The sequence below is a fragment of the Pollicipes pollicipes genome, unplaced genomic scaffold, assembly GCF_011947565.3.
Source record: "Pollicipes pollicipes isolate AB1234 unplaced genomic scaffold, Ppol_2.1 Scaffold_7231;HRSCAF=8579_pilon_pilon_pilon, whole genome shotgun sequence".
Taxonomy (NCBI): Eukaryota; Metazoa; Arthropoda; class Thecostraca; order Pollicipedomorpha; family Pollicipedidae; genus Pollicipes; species Pollicipes pollicipes.
Window position 1 is genome coordinate 31,239,240 of NW_023597034.1, and position 18,922 is coordinate 31,258,161.

Sequence of the window (18,922 nt, forward strand, 5' to 3'; positions counted from 1 at the left end):
TGTGTTATGCATCGGGTTAATCGGTAGCATTATCCCGATTGCTTGGGCCCACATACAAACGATTTTGGATATCCTCAGCTGCACCGAAATCCCATTATTTATCCGTGTGCATGGATACGCTTAAACTATCTCACGTTTTGGCTGGACCGTTTCAGAGAGCAACAGCGACCTACCGGCTGGGGACCTTCCCTTCAGCCTGACCCGAAGACATGCAGACGTGGCGTCTGTTCCTGGATCGGTGTGCCAGACCCCGCAGGGGGATGTCGTGCCACCGCCCGGCAATGGTCCTTCTAGTCCCGACTCTGCTGGTGAAGAGCGGACAGCGATTGGTAAATTCAGGCGAAGTTCGTCGTCCAGCTTGCAAGCGGAGGCGGCGACCAGGACCGCGACGCCAGAGGCTGAAGAGCAAGCGCCAATTTCGGACAGCAAGTACGGAAGTCTGCCAGCGAGGTGCAGGTCGAGGCACAAAGATCAAGTTGTCTCCAAGCCGGAGAGGGGCGTCTCCCCGGTAAAGCACGTGGCGCACAGTTTGGACGCCAAGGCGCGTGCGTCGGGAAGAGCATCGAAATCCGGCTCTGATTCCGATCGAGGCGCCAAAATAATGTCGCTCTCCACAGCGGCCTATGCACATGTGCGGCAGTTTAACGTCGTCGAAACACTGCCGGTGGTCTATACCCAAGACAGGGCGGTGTCGCGCCCGGCCACCAAGAGGGATAGGCTATCACACGGCAATGTGGAGGCCGCTCATCAGAACAGCCCAGTATTGCCTGGCGCTGCATACTCCGGGCAAATTCAAACAGGGAGGTCCTCAAGATTGAGTGAAGGCAGTGAGTCGAACCGTCAGATGGGCCACAGGAATATTATCAGCGATTCTTATAGCGCCAACACCGTCGTTGAACTGAGAAACATGTCAGAATCAGAAGTGACGAAAACCACACTGCTTCCCAGACAGCAGGTATGTGATCAGAACAAGGGAAGGATCTAGGATTTCGCCAAGGGAGGGGCCGCGCTTCACTGCGGTGCCTCCTAGAACTTGGTGCCCCCTCCCCCCCTTGATTATCTCACCAAGAAGTTCCCGGCTTTCGGCCACTTTATTCTCAAACCCTATCTTTTAGTGATAGCATATCTTACGCCAGAATGTTTCCTGGCTTTAGTCCACGCCATTTCTAGAAGTAAATTTTCTTTGGTTTTTTGTGTTCAAAGGGCCGTTTGTGGCGCCTTTGAACTTTGGTGCGTCTTGAAGACAAAGATTAAGCGTTCCTGAAATAAGGATTTTGGTGCCTCTTCACCACGAGACTGCGGTGCGTCTTCGGCCCAATGACGGAGCACGGCCCCATGTCCCCTCCCCCCCCTCCCCCCCAGGATTCGCCACTGGATCAGATGTCTGACAACCTGTCTGGGGGCCTGATCCCCGAACGGCTTTGAGACATAGAGAAAAAAATAGAGAGCGCTTTGGGCGCTCTATTTTCTCCCAACTGGGATGGTCTGCAGCCGGCGGCAGCTCCCGGCAGCTAAACACCAGGTGGCGGTATATCAGGCGACTAAATATCAGGTGGCAGTATATCAGGCGGCTAAATACCAGACGGCTAAATATCAGGTGGCAGTATATCAGGCGGCTAAATACCAGGCGGCGGTATATCAGGTGGCAGTATATCAGGTGGCAGTATATCGGATGGCTAAATATCAAGTGACAGTATATCAGGCGGCTAAATACCAGGCGGCTGAATATCAGGTGGCAGTATATCAGGTGGCAGTATATTGGGCGGCTAAATATTAGGTGACGTCACAGTGGACCGTGCCGAGCATTGCGGCACGTTAAGCTTTCGCCGTGAAATTATACCTCTGACCCAGAATTATACGCTCGGAGGGTGGGGCTGGGGCTCGTGCAATATGTGCTGCTTAGCGTGGGCGGTGATCCATAAAGACACCAAATCAAGAGGACTCCGACTAAATCCAAAAATGTCCGCAGATCGTGATGGGACATGCTGATTCCTCGGCCGTCCAGAGCGTGGGCAATGCCTCGCTGTCCGACCGTGGCCGCTGTACTCCACCGCGCACTCGTCCCAGCTGCGAGTCGGAGCTGGACCCGCCAGAGGTGCCACAGAAGCCAGCGGCAGCGGCAGCGGCAGCGGCAGCGGCAGCGGCAGCGGCAGCGGCAGCGGCAGCTGACAGGTGATGTATGGCCCGCTGCGGCCCGGTCGAGACGAGGTTACGGCGCGCACCAGCATTCGCAGTTGAGTGCGGAGGGGGGTCCTCTGGTGACTGCTGCTCGATAGCGCTGCCACTGCCCAGCTCGCGCCGCCGGAACTTCCGGAACGATGGGTATGTGAAACCATCCATTAACGTCACCAATGTCATGGAACGATATGATGTAGTGTGCGTTAGTCTGTCAAAAAAGGGTCAGCCCAAGACCACTCAGCATCATTGCATTCAATCAGCAGGGTGTGCAAGAGGTAAATATAAATTCGTGCTGCCAGAGTTCGGGTTCCCCGACGGCCTCCACAAGCGTAGTTCATTGGTCGCTAATCTGTTGTCCTTTGACCCCGAACCCTGATATATGGGCCGCGTTCCCTAATGGCAACGTGCCTGCCGGAGCTGTTACCTATGACGTCACAAGTGCCTTCGTCACACGCGAGCGGCTGCACTCCGAGCCGTACGAACTACTGTGACTCACTTACCTGTGACGTCATAGGCTGCAACCTGTAGACGGTGTTTGGCGGTGGGAAACGCGGCTTTGACGTTCCCGACTGATTTAACAAGCCCGAGACGCCCTGAGGTTGTGCTGACCACTGCCTGGTTCGATGCTGATTGGCCGATCTTGAGCAAGAGGAGGAGCAACGGGCAGTGTGCTCCGGCCGGGGAATGAAGCATGAAAAACATCTACAGGCCTGCCACTTCGTGGTCGAATATTGAAACGCTGACCACACACTTGGTCCCTACTGCTGAGCTTGTGCCTCGGAGCGTGAGAGGCATTATAGTTGAGAAGCAGACGTGCTGACAAGCAGTTAGACATTGAGGGGGCTTGGTGTTAGATAATTGTAGATAGCATCACAGTGCGATAGGAGGTGACCTCGAACAGCTTTAACGGAGTGGTTGTCAGCATTCTTCACGTCTTGGTTAAAGCCATGAGGTGCTGTTGAGATAAATAAATACATATATTCACTTATTTATATATGTATGTATACCTGTGTGCGTGCGTGCGTGCGTGCTGCGTGCGTGGGTGTGTGCGTGCGTGTGCGCGTGCGTGTGCGCGTGCGTGTGCGCGCGCGTGTGCGTGCGTGCGTGCGTGCGTGCGTGCGTGCGTGCGTGCATGTGGTTGTGTGTGTGTGTGTGTGTGTGGTGTGTGTGTGTGTGTGTGTGTGTGTGTGTGTGTGTGTGTGTGTGTGTGTGTGTGTGTGTGTGTGTGTGTGTGTGTGTGTGTGTGTGTGTGTGTGTGTGTGTGTGTGTGTGTGTGGTGTGTGTGTGTGTGTGTGTGTGTGTGTGTGTGTGTGTGTGTGTGTGTGTGTGTGTGTGTGTGTGTGTGTGTGTGTGTGTGTGTGTGTGTGTGTGTGTGTGTGTGTGTGTGTGTGTGTGTGTGTGTGTGTGTGTGTGTGTGCGTTTGCGTGTGCCAACAGCACTTTTGCGGATATTACAGGGTGAAGAGGAGACCGTACGTTCCGCCGAAGGTTCAGCTTGGAGCGTGGACCGGCCTTGACCGAGAGGTGCAGCTGATGGAGGACAGCGACTACATCATCCGAGCGCACTCGGCAGCGGGCCCGGCACCCGTCTTGCTGCGAGGCGTCCCGAAGGTCCAACAGCGAGGACGACTGCATGTCTGAAGAGCAAAAGCCGCTCCCAGTCGAGAGAGCAAGGCCACGCCCGGTCCCAAGAGTGGGACAGTTCCCAGCCCCGGCAGGCGGACGTCGTCGTCCGGCCGGGAAGCCGGCAGGTCGTCTGCGGAGCCCGGCCGCTGCGCGCTCGCCGGTGCCGACAGTACGGCTTCGGCCGCAGCCGCTGCCCGCAGCCAGCCGCCGTCGGCGCCGAGCCCCGAGACGACGGACGGCGCGGCGCTGTCAGCGGCCCAGGGGCGGCGCGGCGTGCCGGCCTCGGGCGCCGCGGGCAAGCAGCCGGGCTGCGAGGAGGGCGCAGTGGCCGGGCCGGGCCGGCTGGACGTGCAGCCCGGCCCGGCGGCGGCGCTGCGGCTCCCACACGCTGGCGTGACGCTGGAGCCGGCGGCGGCGTCGGTGACCCACACGTCGCCGGTGGCGCCGCCGGCCGGATGGCGCGTGCAAAGGCTTGGCGCGGCGTGGGCGCGCGGCCCGCCGGCCGGCGCCGGCCGGATGGCGCCGCAGCGGGATGACGGCACGACGCCGTGTGCCGGCGCGCCTCAGGAACAGCCGGCCGAGGGACAGGCACGAGCCGTTATAGACCCGGCGGACGGCAGGACGACCCGGTCGGACGGGCCGCCTGTGAGACCGATGCACGGCCTCTTCAGGAGCGCGGGGTGTAGCGACGCGTCACGGCATCGGCTGGATGATGCAACAACAGCCGATAGTTAAAGGTCAGGAAGGCTGTTATGCTGGCAGACGTGCCGCGCAGATTTTGTGGGAGTTCACCTTCAACAAAGCGTGTTAAAATGTGTGAAAATTCATAGTTATAGGGTAAGAAAAATATCGCGAATGTTGTTTTTTTTTGCCCGTTTGTCTTCACTCCAGCTGTGAAGGGCCGCATTGTCCAATCACTTTTCAGGTAAGTTGTGTGGAGTCGTCGGCGTCGTCATGTGATATGTGCATCTGGAGTCGTTCCATTCATTCAGTGATATCTAGTTTTGCAATAACTGCTGAACTGGCAGCCTACTTGGAGCTCGTTCCGGGAATGAAAGCAAGTTGACCAGTCTATTCAGTTATTTTGGTTAAAAAGTTTTTTTACAATTATCTTTTGGCGTGTACAGTTTCGTTTACGATCAGCACCATGTTAAACTTGAGGAGGGCAGAGACGTAAAAACCGAATGAATAGCACGCCCCACGTAATGAGGCCACTGTGCTAACCGGGGTGCCTGGTACGCCGCAGGGTTCCGAGCATTGCCGAGTGCTGTTGACCAGCCGGACGGGAGAGGTGCGGTGCAGCCCCACCCCGCGGGCACCGGTCCGCCGGCCGGGCCGCAGCGCTGACGACACTAGAGTCGGCAGGGCCGCGGCACTGACGTCACTCCGGCCTGCCGGGCCGCGGCGCTGACGTCACTCCAGCCCGCTGGCTGGGCCGCAGCGCTGACGTCACTAGAGCCCGCCGGGCCGGGCCGCGGCACTGACGTCATTAGAGCCTGCCGACCGATCCAGCCCGCCCAGCCGCCGACGCTGCAGCTGGCCTGCCACGCCATGCGTGGCTGGTCGCCTCCCCGCCCGGTCACCAGCAGGGCGTCCCGGGGATGAAGTTGTGATGCGCCTCCTGGGCTGCAATTCCCGGACGCTGTTTTGGAATGTGTGAATATCTGAGTGCGAGCTGGTGAAGAAAGCGTTTGTGTCCGCGTGTGGCTCAAGCACCATTACCACGCGAGCTGTATCTCGGCAGTAATATTAGTTTTAACCCAGTTTATGAATGACTATCAAAGAATACCACTTTTTGTTTAAAAACTGACTTGCGTCCATGTAGAAAATATTTTGAGTCAGACGTTTAAATAGCAAGCTTTCAGCACCTGCCCATTTCGCATGATAGAAGCTCCATAAGAGATCCTTAAGGTATCGGAGACCAGCGTTTCTCAAAAACATAAGGTGCTTTGCTTTGCTGACGATTTTGTGCAAATTTCCGATGACTTGTCACATATGGAAAGGTTGTGACAAGCATGGAGGGCCAAGGTGCTCCAAACATACCTGCGCATTTTTCCACCCATGCCTGCTGTAACCGTCTTCTTTGAAAACATGTGGGAACTATTCCATCACTTTTCACATGGGGGCTGAAAACTTCGCAAAATGCGGTGGGAGGCGGAGCTAACCAGCAACAACTAACTCATGCGATTACGACTACGCTGATTACGTTTAACACGCTAATATCATTTGCGTTACATCGAAATGTGCATCTTCGGGTATTCGCGTCTTTGTGCAATCTTACGTCGCAATATACAGATTGCATTGATTGTGATCCGAAAGTGCAATCTACGCGGGCCGCGCATGCGCGCATGAAGATGCTCAAGGGCTAGTGGCGATTGGCCGCCGCTGTGGACGCGGGTGTGCCTGGCGTGCAAAATGGTTTTTCCCATCGGTTTGACACTGTGGGCACCAAATGACATTCGCGCAAAACTGGCAGCAAACGCTTTGAAAGGGCGGTGATCACTAAGCAATTAGCGGTCGTGGCGATAAAAATAAGCATATTATGGCGAGACATGGAACCTGGCTTGCCGGTGCCGGTGGTGCCGGGCTTGGTGTACACATTGTTGGCAGTACCGGGCTTGGCGTGCACAATTGCATTAAGAATAAACTGGCCAGTCTTTCGATTGGTTCAGTATATGTTTTGTCTGACAGATCAAGAGCTAGAGCCAAAGGAGCTCCAGACGTGCAACTACCATCAACCATCTATATCTCTATCGACTATCTGGATATGTCGCCTACAAAAGTGCGATGTCTACTAAACTGCTCGCAACAGTAATCCAAAAGTAAGCAAACAAGGTGGCCTTTGAGGCACGTTCACGAGGGCAGATCGCTCTAGCCCTAAACATGTCAAATGTTGCCTTGACAATGATGCCACCGTGCAGTCCGAATGGACAAAAAGCCGTCCTCTTGCTGACTAGGTTTCAGCATACCTTCTCCATAGGCCAGTCCTGGCAGGGGTGCGGCCAAGGGGGACGTAGGGGAGGCGTTCCCCCTAAATCCCGGTTTTTTCCGTATTTCATCACAGGTGGCTCCCGACAGAAAAGTAAAAATATCGGCGAGATGTATAGCCAACAGCCCTGTCCGCGCCCCGTAGGAATATCTGGGCTAGGCCCACGCGCCATGGGCATTTTTACAAGGAGTGTAACTGCATCCTTTTTACATATGGACCCACGCACACAAACGTCCTTAGATGCTCCGTTGCCAGCATTCAGGAAGCCTCTCTTGTTTTGAAGATGGGTGAAGTGGAAGATCGAGAAAATGTCCTCCGGCTTCAGAAACGTGACACTAAACGGTTTAAATAAGTGAGTGGCATGGCCAGGCACGAGTAACACAGCTCACGCAAGAGCGACTAACCGCACTTGCGCTGAATTGCCCTCCTCGCTGTTTCCACCCATTGAGCAGCGTTTTTATTTCAATAGGCTTGGTGCAAAAATCCGGCTCAGGAAACGTATCGGCTGGCTTTAAATAACAAGTGCCACGACACGCACTGATTCCGGTGCAATCGCCAATGGCATTCTTTACCAAGCGCATTAGTGGCGAGTAGGAGGGTGACCCCCCCCCCCCCCCCCCCCCAGAAAACCGCTGCATTGTACCCTTTTTACGACCGATGGCTCCTGAAACAAATTAAAAATCGACGTGATGCGTTTCTTCCACCTCCTCCCCCTCCCCCTCCGCCCATCAATGAGCTCCCGGCTGCGCCCCTGGTGACAAAACACGTAATGCCGGCAGCATTAGCCTTGCCTTCACCTTGACCCTTGACAACGGCGGAGCGGCGCGTCTCCATTCCGTATTGCCTATTGCATGTGACGCCCATCCCTCAGAATAGCAGGTCGTCACGGACCTCTCACCTGCCGGTGGGTGGTCATGGAATGCGAGCCGTCACGCACATCCGTCACGTGCGTGACGACTCATAACTTTCTGTCGATTATTCCAGAGGGGAACACAAGGTGTGGGTTTAATCTATCCGTGCAGCGCGCCATGCCTCACATTACAAGTCAGATGTAGTCATCGTGTTGGCAAAAGTATGAAAACCCACATCAATTGTTTCACACCTTTTGAAGCGCAATCGCCAGCGACTGCTGCAGCCGGCCTGCGTCGCGGACTGCACTAGAATGCATCCCAGCAGGGACGGAAAGGCGATCGTAACCCACGGCCGGAGCCTGCCGCGGTCCGCGGGCGTCGTATGTGTCCGCCGGAGACGGGAGAGCCTCCGCGCGCCCGGGGAGGTCCCCGCGCGCCCGGGGAGGCCCGCTCCGCGCGCCGCCGGCAAACAAGATCAGCGTCCGGCGGGCGTCCAAAGCGGGCGCGGCTCGCGGCGGGTCCCGGGGGCAGGGCGGTCACTGGGCCGGGCTCCGGGGACGGTCCGCCGCCCGCCCTGACGGCTGGCCGGTCAGGCGGCATCCCTCCCTCGACGGGAAATCGTTAGCGACGTCAGGCGAGCGCCGGCCCGCCCGCCGCCGGCAGTGTGTCATGGGACGCCGTGAGGGCCGACAGCCTGGCTCGGCGGCGCGCGGGCGGCTGGCCGTCGTGAGCGACGCTCGCGCCTCGCCGGCCGACGCCGGCGCCGCGGCCGCTGGCCGGCCGCACCGCGGGCCGGCCTCGGGTAAGTGCGGCACGAGGTGTGCGGTCGGTGACATACCAGTCGTGAACGCAACGCCGGGATAGATGAAATCGGACTACGCGCTGAATGGGCTATGATTGGCCTTATTTTTCAGGTGGAGTACACGCGGTAGAGGTATTTCTCACTTCAGCTGCATCGGCGTCGAACGCGTGACGAAAGAAAAGAGTGGGCTGCGTTAGACTACGTTTAGAATCAAACTAGAGTCTAGTAAGTAGGTTTGCAAAGTAGGTGTGTCGTGATCATAAGCCCGGCATGAAACGTGAGTACTGTCAATGTGACCGACATTTACCCCATAACATCGTTTAATCGGTACGTTGTAGTTTTGCGTCTCTTATCATGGCGAATGTGATCCAAAAAGCGGTTCCAGTAATTCCGTGGGTCCGATAGTGCAGTGGTTAGGCTGCTTGCCTGGAACGCTGGAGGTATGGGTTCGATCCCCGCGGTGCCCGCCGTTTTTGTCAGGGGGGTTGACAGGCGACGCCATGTAGTCTCAGCGACTGAGTGCACCGTAGAAAACCACTGTCCAGCGTCCCTATCGGGAAGGTGCGTGGCATGATATCCTCTGATGTTTGAATCACCTCTTTGAGGGAGGTCTTCGCCTCGACTTTTGTGTATATTCAACCGTTTAAGAAGGGTTCTTCCAACCCGAGCATACCTACCCAAATAAGGTCACTTGTTGGCACATGGCATGGCCGCAACAAAATGTACATGCCAGCCTGTAATCGCCAGAAAAACGCAAAGCTTATGCCAGCCAAAAGCGCTTGTTCCGGTTGGACTGCCCTTTTAGGCCTGTTCTGGTGCATGGGAAGTGAGGACAAAGAGACGCGAATTATCATTCCAGTAATGATTCAGGCATTTTTAGCTCCATTCCGCTCTCACTGGTTCGTCCCATTCTTGCTACTGTAAGCACTTGAGTGCCTTATCAGGTGGGACGAAAGATCCTTGTTTGCTTGTTTCGTGATGGACGGTGATCGGGGCGATGTACTTGAATGTTGATCACGTGGTCCAAACATCGCCGTTGGGGAGCGCTCGTGACGGATTTTGAACTTCCTTGTTACGTCTGACTTTCTGTGCGTCCTGTACCAAGCAATGGACTGTGATATGTTTCAACAAATCCTGCCACTGGACACCAAATGTATCGTTCTCTTTTCTCGAAAAAAAAATTTGGCATCTCTGCTTTCACTCGGTTTTAATTGGAAGAATCCATTCACGACGAAGAAATCAGCATGTTTCAAATAATATGCGTCAACTAGTTCACTATGTGTGACACTCTACTCCGCCACGGGCATGTCGACTAGCACCGCTCATTTCTGTCTCGTGAATTGCACTCCTTAAGGCTCTTCACGTGCGAGTGGCTGTTCTCAGTCCAACGCCACGCACTCGAGCAACGTGGGACACAACATTAAAGAAATATGAAATCAAGCGGCAATGCGTATGCTGCTACCAACGGCCGTGTACACATTGGGCATGTGACTTCTCAGTCGCATACTCAATGGATCAAAGAACACCACGCAAAAATTCATATCAACGGGCACCAATGCGCGGCAGGTCAAATCGCTACGTTTCCGGAACGTTCTCAGTTTCCCTTTGAATGCCTCGATTTTGGTCCGGGCATTTCTGTCGACATTCTGCTGAAGAGATATGGGCCAAGAGAAGCAAATTAAAGTCCTCTGCGCACGTTCTCGCTAGTTCTCGCACGTGCGAACGTTCTCGCACGTTCTCGCAGCTTATCCCACCTTGTGCGTCTTCATTGAAAGTGAACATTGTTTTGCGAGAATCGCGTAAGTGGAGGAGGCTCTCCGACTCTCTAGTACACTGCGGGAATGCGGGACCGCTAGATGCTTGAAAATGAGCCAGCCTGGCCCCCTCGGCACGTCGATTGCGTGGTCAATTTGTCGTCTGGCTGGCGCTACTCTCCCTGAGAAGTTCATTACCTTTAAGATCCCTTGCAAGTTTTGCTGGAGTAGTTACCAAAGACACAAAGACAATGATGCGCATGAGAGATGCCCGTTCAGTATGTTGTAGGTTGATGGGACTGTTCTGGTGAAACTGGTGCCGAAGTGATGTGTGGTCGAAAGGAAGGTCCAAAGTATTTCCGGTTGCTATTAGCAATGTGAACATCTCACGACAAAAACTGGTCAAAAAGCAATGTCGAGGTATGGTACGACAGGCTCTGACTTGATCTCCCCGAAAGATGACTGTCAATTGAGGGAACCCCTTTCAGGTTTTGCTGGGCGCCAAAGACCGTCATTTTCGTTTTGGCTGCCTTCACCATCAATGAATGGACCAAGCAAACCATCGGCAGACTAGAGTACGTGTCGCGCCCCGCAGTGATGACAACGCTGGTGTCACATTTTCGGCTGCATGCTGAGGTGGAGCCCCCGCCGAGCCCGACATCGCTCTGCTGCGACGGGGGTTGTAGTCTGCGCCCGGTGTCGGGGAGGGGAGTGGGGGCGCTGACTACGACTGGCTGTATGGCTACCGAGGTAAGACTGAAGTCATTCGAAGCCAACATAATGTAGACGCATTTTAATGAAAAACATGGAGCTGTAGGTCAAAACATTTGCTCAAGACAGTCATGGTTAGAAAAGGCATGCGAAGCCCATTCATCGCACATGAATGATATTTGATAGTTCGATAGTGATCATTGATCAGCGCTGTTTTGGCGCTGTGGTCTAATGCTGGGCTAGGACGAGAAGATCATTCTGAGAGGGGCAACGATCAGCCTCGCTTTGGACAGCCCGCAAAGAGATCATTATCCGCTGTGATCACGGAGACGGATATTACGCTGGCTGTGCCGGAAGATAGACCGGCTTCATGGAGAAGGTGAACAGTGGCACACACACAGGCGGAAGGGGAGGCATCGTCTTTAAGGCAAGCGATGATGATGGTGAGCATTTGCTGACTAGGTGTGTCCAAGCGTAGTTGGCCCTATCGCTCCGAGTGGCTCCCACGCATAGTTGCTTCATGCGTTTTGCAAGCGGCTTATCCTGCGTTTGAGTTTGCCACGCTCGGTAAAAGACAACTTGGAGCAGGTCGTCGCATTGCAGGGTAGTTGACATGCTTTCTTCGTGGAAAGCCCAATTACCAGCAGTTGCTCCTGCGCAACGTGTGATCTTACGCCGAGAAAATATTTGCTAGCGGGTTTGTACTGGCCGTTGGGTCTACCGAATCATTAGTCTATGTATTCACCATGACATCCAGATGTTCATGAAGCTTATGGGATTTGCCGGTTTTTTCCGAGGAATGCAGATCTGCACTGAGAACGAGTAACAGAAAGCGATTCTGCTTCATGGAAAATAATTGTATCAAAATTTGCTGAGCAAGAAGTGAGCCCATTGGTCTGCACCCGGTTTGCGGTACCCTTGGAATCGCAACAAATACAGCAAACATAAATTGTGGGGAAAATGTGCGGCTGCCCGTGTTCGGCCCGTCCTCGACATTAGCAGGAAGGCCCATGAGTAATCTCCGCGCTAGCACCTCACTATGTGTGTGATCAGGCTCCGATTGGACCGGCGTTGAGGCACTCTTAGTGGCGTCTCTTGTGAAACAGGAGACACAGATGGCCTCTTATCACCTCGCAAGGAGTGCCAGACAGGCAGGCAAGGCCCACAGCCGCTTTGTAAGTCGCCCCGGCGCGGTGCCTTCCCGGGCGGGGATTATCTGTTGCCAGCGTGCCGATGCGTCGTGGCAGTGTTTTTCAGCCTTTTGTCGCGTTAGGGCCGTCGTGCAGCGCCCAAAAGCTGCAAGATATTCAAAGGATCTTGAACGAAGGGGGATTAGCATTCGATGTGCTTTCCTGGCATGCTGAAAAGTCAGGTCAGGACCTGGTTCGACGCCGCCTCGCCTCGGGTAATGGGGCTGCGCTCATGGGTTACGGTTAGGGCATGAGCTGAAAAACGCATCGTGGGTCTGCTGTCCCCGGTTGGTGAGGACGTCGGAGCACCGAGCAAGTAACCTCCTTGCTTTGGATCAGTCCAGACTCTCAACACTTGAGAACTGCACGTGTCGGATTTGCTTTGCCACATAGCATTGCTTCTTCCCAATTCACTGGATCGTTCATGTAAAGAACGTTGACTAAGTAACGCGTATTCCATACTGTGTGTGTCACCCCACCACAGATCTCTCCGTCTCCTGGGGCTTGCACATGGAGGTCCGCCTGCCCAGCCCGACCTTCACCCCCTCCGACAGACGCGGGTGTCCAGCCACGCCGAGCTCCAGACCTCCGCGACAGACCTCCGACTCCTGACCTGCGGGCGCAGGCCTGCCGTTGAGCTCGGCGCGGCCCCGGCGCTCTCGGCCGGGCCATGACCGCGGCTCAGAGGTCGGCCGCGCCGGCGGCTGCGGCGCGGCTGACCGCGGAGCGCCGCCTCGCCGGCAGCCCGCCGTCGGCCACCCGCTCGGCCCCCTCGCCGTCGCCGGCCACCATCGCGGCCGTGCAGTCGCAGCTGGCTCTCAGCCGCTTCAGTCTGAACGACGCCGGGCTCGACAACGAGTTCGACCTGCTGCTGGGCGCGGTGGGCGACTGCGGCCGCCGGCAGCGGTGCACGTTCCTCCTGCTGCAGCCCGTGTTCGTGTTCCTCTGCTTCGTCTACTTCGGTCAGACGTGGCTGCTGCTGGAGCCGGCGCACTGGTGCCGCTCCCCGGAACTCGACGCGCTCGGCTTCGGCCCGCGACAGGCGCGCCGCCTGTCGGTGCCGCCCGACGAGCACGGCGGTTACGACCAGTGCCTCATCTACGACGTCAACTTCACCCTGCTGGTGAGCAGCGGCAACTGGAGCGGCCTGGGCCCCGGCACGCCCACGACGTCCTGCCGACACGGCTGGCACTTCGACTTCGGCACCCTCTACCCCACCGCCGTGTCCGAGGTGCGTGGGTGTCCGGTGCCGTCGGCCTGTGTCGGCGGTGTGGAGAGTTGCGACGTTGCGGGCCTGGGTTGAATGCTGCGGAGCTGCATCGCGTGTCTGGGGCTGACAGCCTGACAACTGACAACCTGACACTTCTGGCAAGGTGGTGTCACTTGGTGATCGCATCCAGGGCGCAGCCAGGATTCTTAGCGCTGATCTCGTGGAGTACGCATCACGCAAATTTTTAACGTCATGTCGGGAGCTATCCATGATGGAAAATACAAATGCAGACCTAAGGAAGACCACTCCTCTTTTCCCTTGCTGCGCCCCGGGTTGTGTCCAACGTCGTTGAATATCACTGCAGCGTAGTAATTCTGCCATCCCGAAACGGATGAAGTGTTTGTGCGAGTCATGGATCTCATTGACGTGTTGTTCCCCACACAACATTTCCAACGGTGATTTCTGCGCACTCTCTTTATTTTTTATTTTATTGTTTACCATTATTATTTTGACCGTTGCGCAAGCTGAGTTATCCAATATAAGTTGATCCTGGAAAGGACCTGAGCCTATTGGTCGTGTAGTTATGCATACTCATTCGCACCGCACTTTCGACAGCCTCTGGCGTGTCCGAGCTTCGAACTCACGTACTCATGTAATGTATTGCAATGCAACAATGCCCGCTCCCACGATCATGAGTTAGGCATTGTATTATCTTCGTACGCAAGGGGCACATCTCATGTACGCATGGTAGGCCGACCGAGCACCATCACGTCTGCCTTTAAATCGAGCACTTCTTCCGGCCAGTGGTCGCATTTTTGACACCACCTTTCATCGCTCACTTCTTGGCGCGCGTGGCAGCTGCTTCCGTACCCCGACACTGCTTCGCGCGCCTTTTTCAGTTCGGCTGGGTGTGCGAGAACGCCTGGCTGAAGCCCTTCGTGTCGTCCATGTTCTTCGTCGGCGCCGTGATCGGCACCATGGTCTTCGGCTACCTCGCCGACAGGTAGGCCGTGGCGGCTGCCCTGCAGCTGTCGGGTAAGTGGTCAGCTAGCGCGTGTCCGGACAGTGCGCTATCGCCTCTGACCAGACAGCGCCGGGGCAGCTGTCCGGACAGCCAGAGATGGGAGCCCGCCGCGCCCGCCGCTGCCCCTGACCCGGGCGCTGCTCTGACGGACGGTGCATGCCGGCAGGTTCGGCCGGCTGCCGGCGCTGGTCTCGGCAAACCTGCTGGGCTGCTGCGCCGGTCTGCTGACGGCCGCCGCCAGCGGGCCGGCCAGCTTCGCGCTGGGCCGCCTGCTGGCCGGCGCCACGTACGACCAGCAGTGCGTGCTAGCGCTGGTGTTGCTCAGCGAGTCGGTCGGCGCCCGCTACCGCACGCTCGTCATCAACGTGCCGATGGCCACCTCCTTCATGCTGGCGGCCGTCTGCCTGCCGTGGCTGGCCTCCGGCCTGGCGCACTGGCGCACACTGGCGCTCGTCACTGGCGCGCCAATGGCCGGCGCCGCGCTGTACGCCTACACGGTGCCCGAGTCGGCGCGCTGGCTGGCGCGCGCTGGCCGCACCGGCGCCGCCGTACGCCAGCTGCGCCGGCTGGCCGCTGAGAACGGCCGGTTCGTGCCCGATGCCGTGTTTGCGGCGTTCGAGGAGCGGGCGCGGCGGCGCGCGGCGCAGCAGCGGCAGTCGGCCTCCGTGGCCGAACTGTTCCGGCGGCCGGCGCTGCGCGGCCGCACCCTGGTGCTCATGTTCACCACCATGGCCATGATGCTCAGCTTCGACAGCAGCGTGCGCAATACCAACTTCGACATCGACATGCGCGTGGCGGCCAGCGTGCTCAGCCTGATGGAGCTGCCGGCCGACTTGATCGTGCTGTTCCTGGCCGAGGCCGTGGGCAGGCGGGCCACGTTCAGCGGCGCCCTGCTCATGGCCGCGCTCAGCTCCCTCATGCTGGGTCTCACCCTGCACGCGCGCACCCTGCCCACCGTCTCCACCACGTTCGCCATGCTGAACCGACTTTTCGCGACGGTGGCGGCCAACATCTGCTGGCAGGTGGGCATCGAGCTGACGCCGACCCAGGTGCGTTCGCAGGGCTGCGGTCTGATTCACGTGGCCGGCCACGCGGTTGCCTTCTTCAGCCCGTACATCCTGCACCTGCACCGGCAGATGCGCGGCCTGCCGCAGCTGCTGTACGCGGCGCTGGCGGCGGCTGGCGGCGCGGCCGTGCTGCTGCTGCCGGAAACGGCCGGCCGCCGCCTGCCCGACTCGCTGGACGAGGCCGAGCGCTTCGGCACCGAGCCGGCCGCCTCGCCTTGCCGGCCGAGCTCGCCGCGAGGCTCGCCCGCGCGCCGCCGCAGCGTGCCCTACCGGATCGCCCGTAGCCTGGACGGCCTGTGCCGCGCGCCGGCCGCCACCAGCCTGGAGGCGGTGGTGCCGCCGGCCGGCGCCGGACGCGCGGGCTGCCTGCAGCCGCCGAACGGCGCGGCGAGCCTGCGGCCGCTGGACGCCGCCGGCCGCACACCCAGCCACGCGCGCACCGTCAGCCTGAGCGCGTTCGGCCTGCTACAGGCCCAGGTGCGGTTCGCCGACGATAGCAGCGACAGTCTGAATGTGCTCGAGCCGAGCCAGCGGGGCGCTGCCGGTGCTGCCCCGGGCGTCGGCCTGCCCGCGAATCTCGCCACCCGCTAGTTTCGTCTGAACTTGCTGTAGGCGCTGATGACCATGAGTGTAAAGTTAGTAGCATGGCGCTGTTTCAAGCGAGAGGAACCCAGAGATCTGTCCTGGCCGCTCGAGTACAGTTATGACACAGACAGTCGTAAATGAGTTGTGCAACTGGAATTGCTGTCGTTTTAGTTCGTGGCGTGATCAAATGCAAGCATATAAAATGGCGAGTTCGTCGAATGACAATGTTAGGAAGCTACTGCCTTGGTGCAAAAAATACACGACGCTCGTTTTTCCTGATGGAAGCATCAACAGCCGAGGCAACCCGACGTGTCCACAAATCCTCAAGGTAATACACTCCACCATCTCGTGCAGAGTAGTGGAGCACTGCTGAGCGACAAGACACTGGTTGGGATGGCATCTCACCCATAGGCGTAGGAACGTTCCAAAAGGTGGGGGGCCAAGCTCAGGGTGTAACTCAGCAACTTTTTCTGGAAAGCGAGCCCGACGACCAGGGGGGGGGGGGGGGGTAGGGATGGAGATTGTTACCGCTCTATATGCAAATGTCATGGCTGCTATGCTAGATATGCACATAGAGATGTTTCTCGCTGGTGCACAGTCTTGCCTATTCGACCCGTCTGTCGTTTGGCAAATAAGGCTATCCAGCCTCCCGAGATTATTCGTTCACTTTAATATTGTCATTCCTGAGGAGGCAAAATTCCACGAGCGGGTAGGCATTTTGGGGCATCGACGAAGCGTCTACCCCCACAGTGTGGACGCCAAAATACGGCCTAGATATAGGCTGATGAGAATTTTGAAAGTGGATCGATGGCTCACAGTGCGACAGATTTGTCAAGGGCCTTCACTTCGCTGGCTGCTTTTCGAGAGATAAGACTTGTAGCAGAATTTTAGGCGGAAACAAATTTGGACGCTTGAAACTGCTAGAAACATTATTACAAAAGCCGTAAGAATGAGGATTATCTTTTGAGAACCAAGCCACATGATAAGGCCCATCTGTCATATGTACCTTATCTGGGTCCTGCTCATGTCCGCCGTCCGTGGCCACTGCTCTGGCCCGGATGTCTCTCGCATGGCTGACTGCAAACTGATCGTATGGCTGCCTTGTTGCATACTTTTGGATCAGCTTTACTACTACATGGTGTATGAAACATGTGCTGGACACCTGCAACAGCACCTTTTTCCTAATTATCCTCCCTGACATCACACCATCGCAGAAAAACAGCCTCCGGGAAGCCGTTTCCATTAGGTATGAATTGACCAAACGGACACTACATTGCCCATCATGGAACGTATACGACTTGATCTGCTTTTGCGTGTAGGCAGGGGCGAAGCCAGGGCCTTGCCAAGGGGGAACACGAGGTTGACAAAAGCCCGTCTCATGGTGATCCCCGCCCCCCCCCCCCCCCCAATCCCCGGATATAGCTTACTTGTTAACAAGTGACACGGTTTTCTTCGTTTTATTGTTATTTTTACCTTGCAACCAGAACAGAAACCAGAAGCTGCAGTGAGCTTAATTCTGCTTGTATTTTGTGGTCAATAAACTGCAGAAGTCAGGCGATGAACGACTGCATGGAATAAATAACCGGCGCTCTTAATTTACAATGATTAGTTGACTCTTTCTAAACCGATGGAAGGCAAAAGCTTTGTCAGAATTTTTATCTGGGTTTTGGAGACATTGAGGACATCGCGAAAGTAGATTGTAGATCGATATGTTTGATCCAAAGTTGAAAATGAAAATTGGATTGCAGATCGAGTGGTCAACAATGTATATTAACATGGCCAAGCCATGTTCGTCTGAAAATGTTCACCATTCAGCCAAAATCGATCAGTGATACAATTCATTTCACGTGTTTTTAAAATGCGCGCTCGCAAATCTTAGAAACAAAAACCTCGACACCAGGCGTTGCAGTCTTCATAGTCCGTTGAGCGTTAGCCCAGTGGCTAACTTTTAGCTGTGGCCCATCGGTGGACGAAAATAATGGCGCTTCTGAATTGATTATCTTTAAACACTTTAATCGACTAGTAATACAAGTTATGTGACGTAATTTTGAGTCTGCGCACTCGGAAATCTTACAAACACAAGCCTCGACCCCAGGCGTTGCAGTCTCCGTAGGCCGCGCAGCACCGGTCTAGCAGTTATTACTAAGTTATGGTCAACGGGTGGACGATCATGACGACTCTTCTGAAAAAAGTATCCTTGAATGCTCCATGACATCAGTTCTTACATTTAGAGGGCAGTCTGAGCGCATATTTCACGTGTGCAATTTTTTGACTGGTGAAAAGCACGGATTGGCCCTTAACGCACCGCGAGGTGGGGCTGGAATCTGGTAGTTGAACTGGAGGAGTGAACGTAGAATCTCTATTTTTCGTGTTTCCGCAGCTATTCATCTATCCAGAAGACAGATTAACACGGCGTCCGCCGTCTGGTCGCACTTGCAGTGGCGGAAACTTTTTGGTTTTACGGAAGTCGCAGCCCACATCATCCTTATCCTTGCCCTCGAGGATGCGGATTGACATGTTCAAGCCTTTTGATGTAATTTGTTTCAGTAATACATTCTGCTGTGGTTTGCGTTATCAGGCAAACATGGCATGACCCTGCTCATTTTTTAGGCTCATTTCGACCTACCCTATTCAACAATAATGAGACCCCCACTCTACTCAACAATAATGAGACTCCTTACTTCCTTCCGGGCAAGGGAAGTAGTACACCAGGGGTATATCACCGTTTCTGAAGGGCCATTCCGTCCCATCGCAAAGTGTCTTCTGGCTATCATTCCGGTGACATGGAGCGGGATCTCCTGGTCGATCCAGAGGCCATAGTACAGGAACCCTCATTGACGCAACAACATCCTTGATCACCGCAAGAAGTCCAGTAATTGCCACATAGATTCCAGCTCCGTGTTTTTCTGTGTTCTTCGGAGATATTGAGTTCTCCC

General features: G+C 56.0%; 2 protein-coding genes across 2 annotated transcripts; both read left to right on the plus strand.

Moving 5' to 3' along the window:
- The first annotated feature begins 886 nt into the window (after window positions 1–886).
- On the plus strand, window positions 887–3,818 carry LOC119109993 (uncharacterized). Its single transcript, XM_037233741.1, has 3 exons — window positions 887–955; window positions 1,970–2,172; window positions 3,635–3,818. Exons 1-3 carry the CDS (start codon window positions 908–910, stop codon window positions 3,816–3,818), a joined length of 435 nt encoding a protein of 144 aa, XP_037089636.1. The 5' UTR covers window positions 887–907.
- A 7,526-nt stretch (window positions 3,819–11,344) lies between these two features.
- LOC119109994 (solute carrier family 22 member 1-like) lies at window positions 11,345–15,992 on the plus strand. The gene is made up of 8 exons (XM_037233742.1): window positions 11,345–11,353; window positions 12,906–12,980; window positions 13,029–13,331; window positions 14,210–14,313; window positions 14,501–14,855; window positions 14,892–15,157; window positions 15,203–15,493; window positions 15,848–15,992. Exons 1-8 carry the CDS (start codon window positions 11,345–11,347, stop codon window positions 15,990–15,992), a joined length of 1,548 nt encoding a protein of 515 aa, XP_037089637.1.
- Window positions 15,993–18,922: the final 2,930 nt, after the last annotated feature.

What these genes read in the sequence shown, in the direction of transcription:
- LOC119109993 (XM_037233741.1), top strand. Translation starts at nt 908, where the DNA reads ATGTCAGAATCAGAAGTGACGAAAACCACACTGCTTCCCAGACAGCAG. An exon ending in CACTGCTTCCCAGACAGCAG is followed by an intron (nt 956 to 1,969) that starts GTATGTGATCAG and finishes AAATGTCCGCAG; the next exon opens with ATCGTGATGGGACATGCTGA. An exon ending in GCGGCAGCGGCAGCTGACAG is followed by an intron (nt 2,173 to 3,634) that starts GTGATGTATGGC and finishes CGGATATTACAG; the next exon opens with GGTGAAGAGGAGACCGTACG.
- LOC119109994 (XM_037233742.1), top strand. An exon ending in TTCGGCTACCTCGCCGACAG is followed by an intron (nt 14,314 to 14,500) that starts GTAGGCCGTGGC and finishes GCATGCCGGCAG; the next exon opens with GTTCGGCCGGCTGCCGGCGC. An exon ending in GTGCTCAGCCTGATGGAGCT is followed by an intron (nt 15,158 to 15,202) that starts GCCGGCCGACTT and finishes GGCCGTGGGCAG; the next exon opens with GCGGGCCACGTTCAGCGGCG.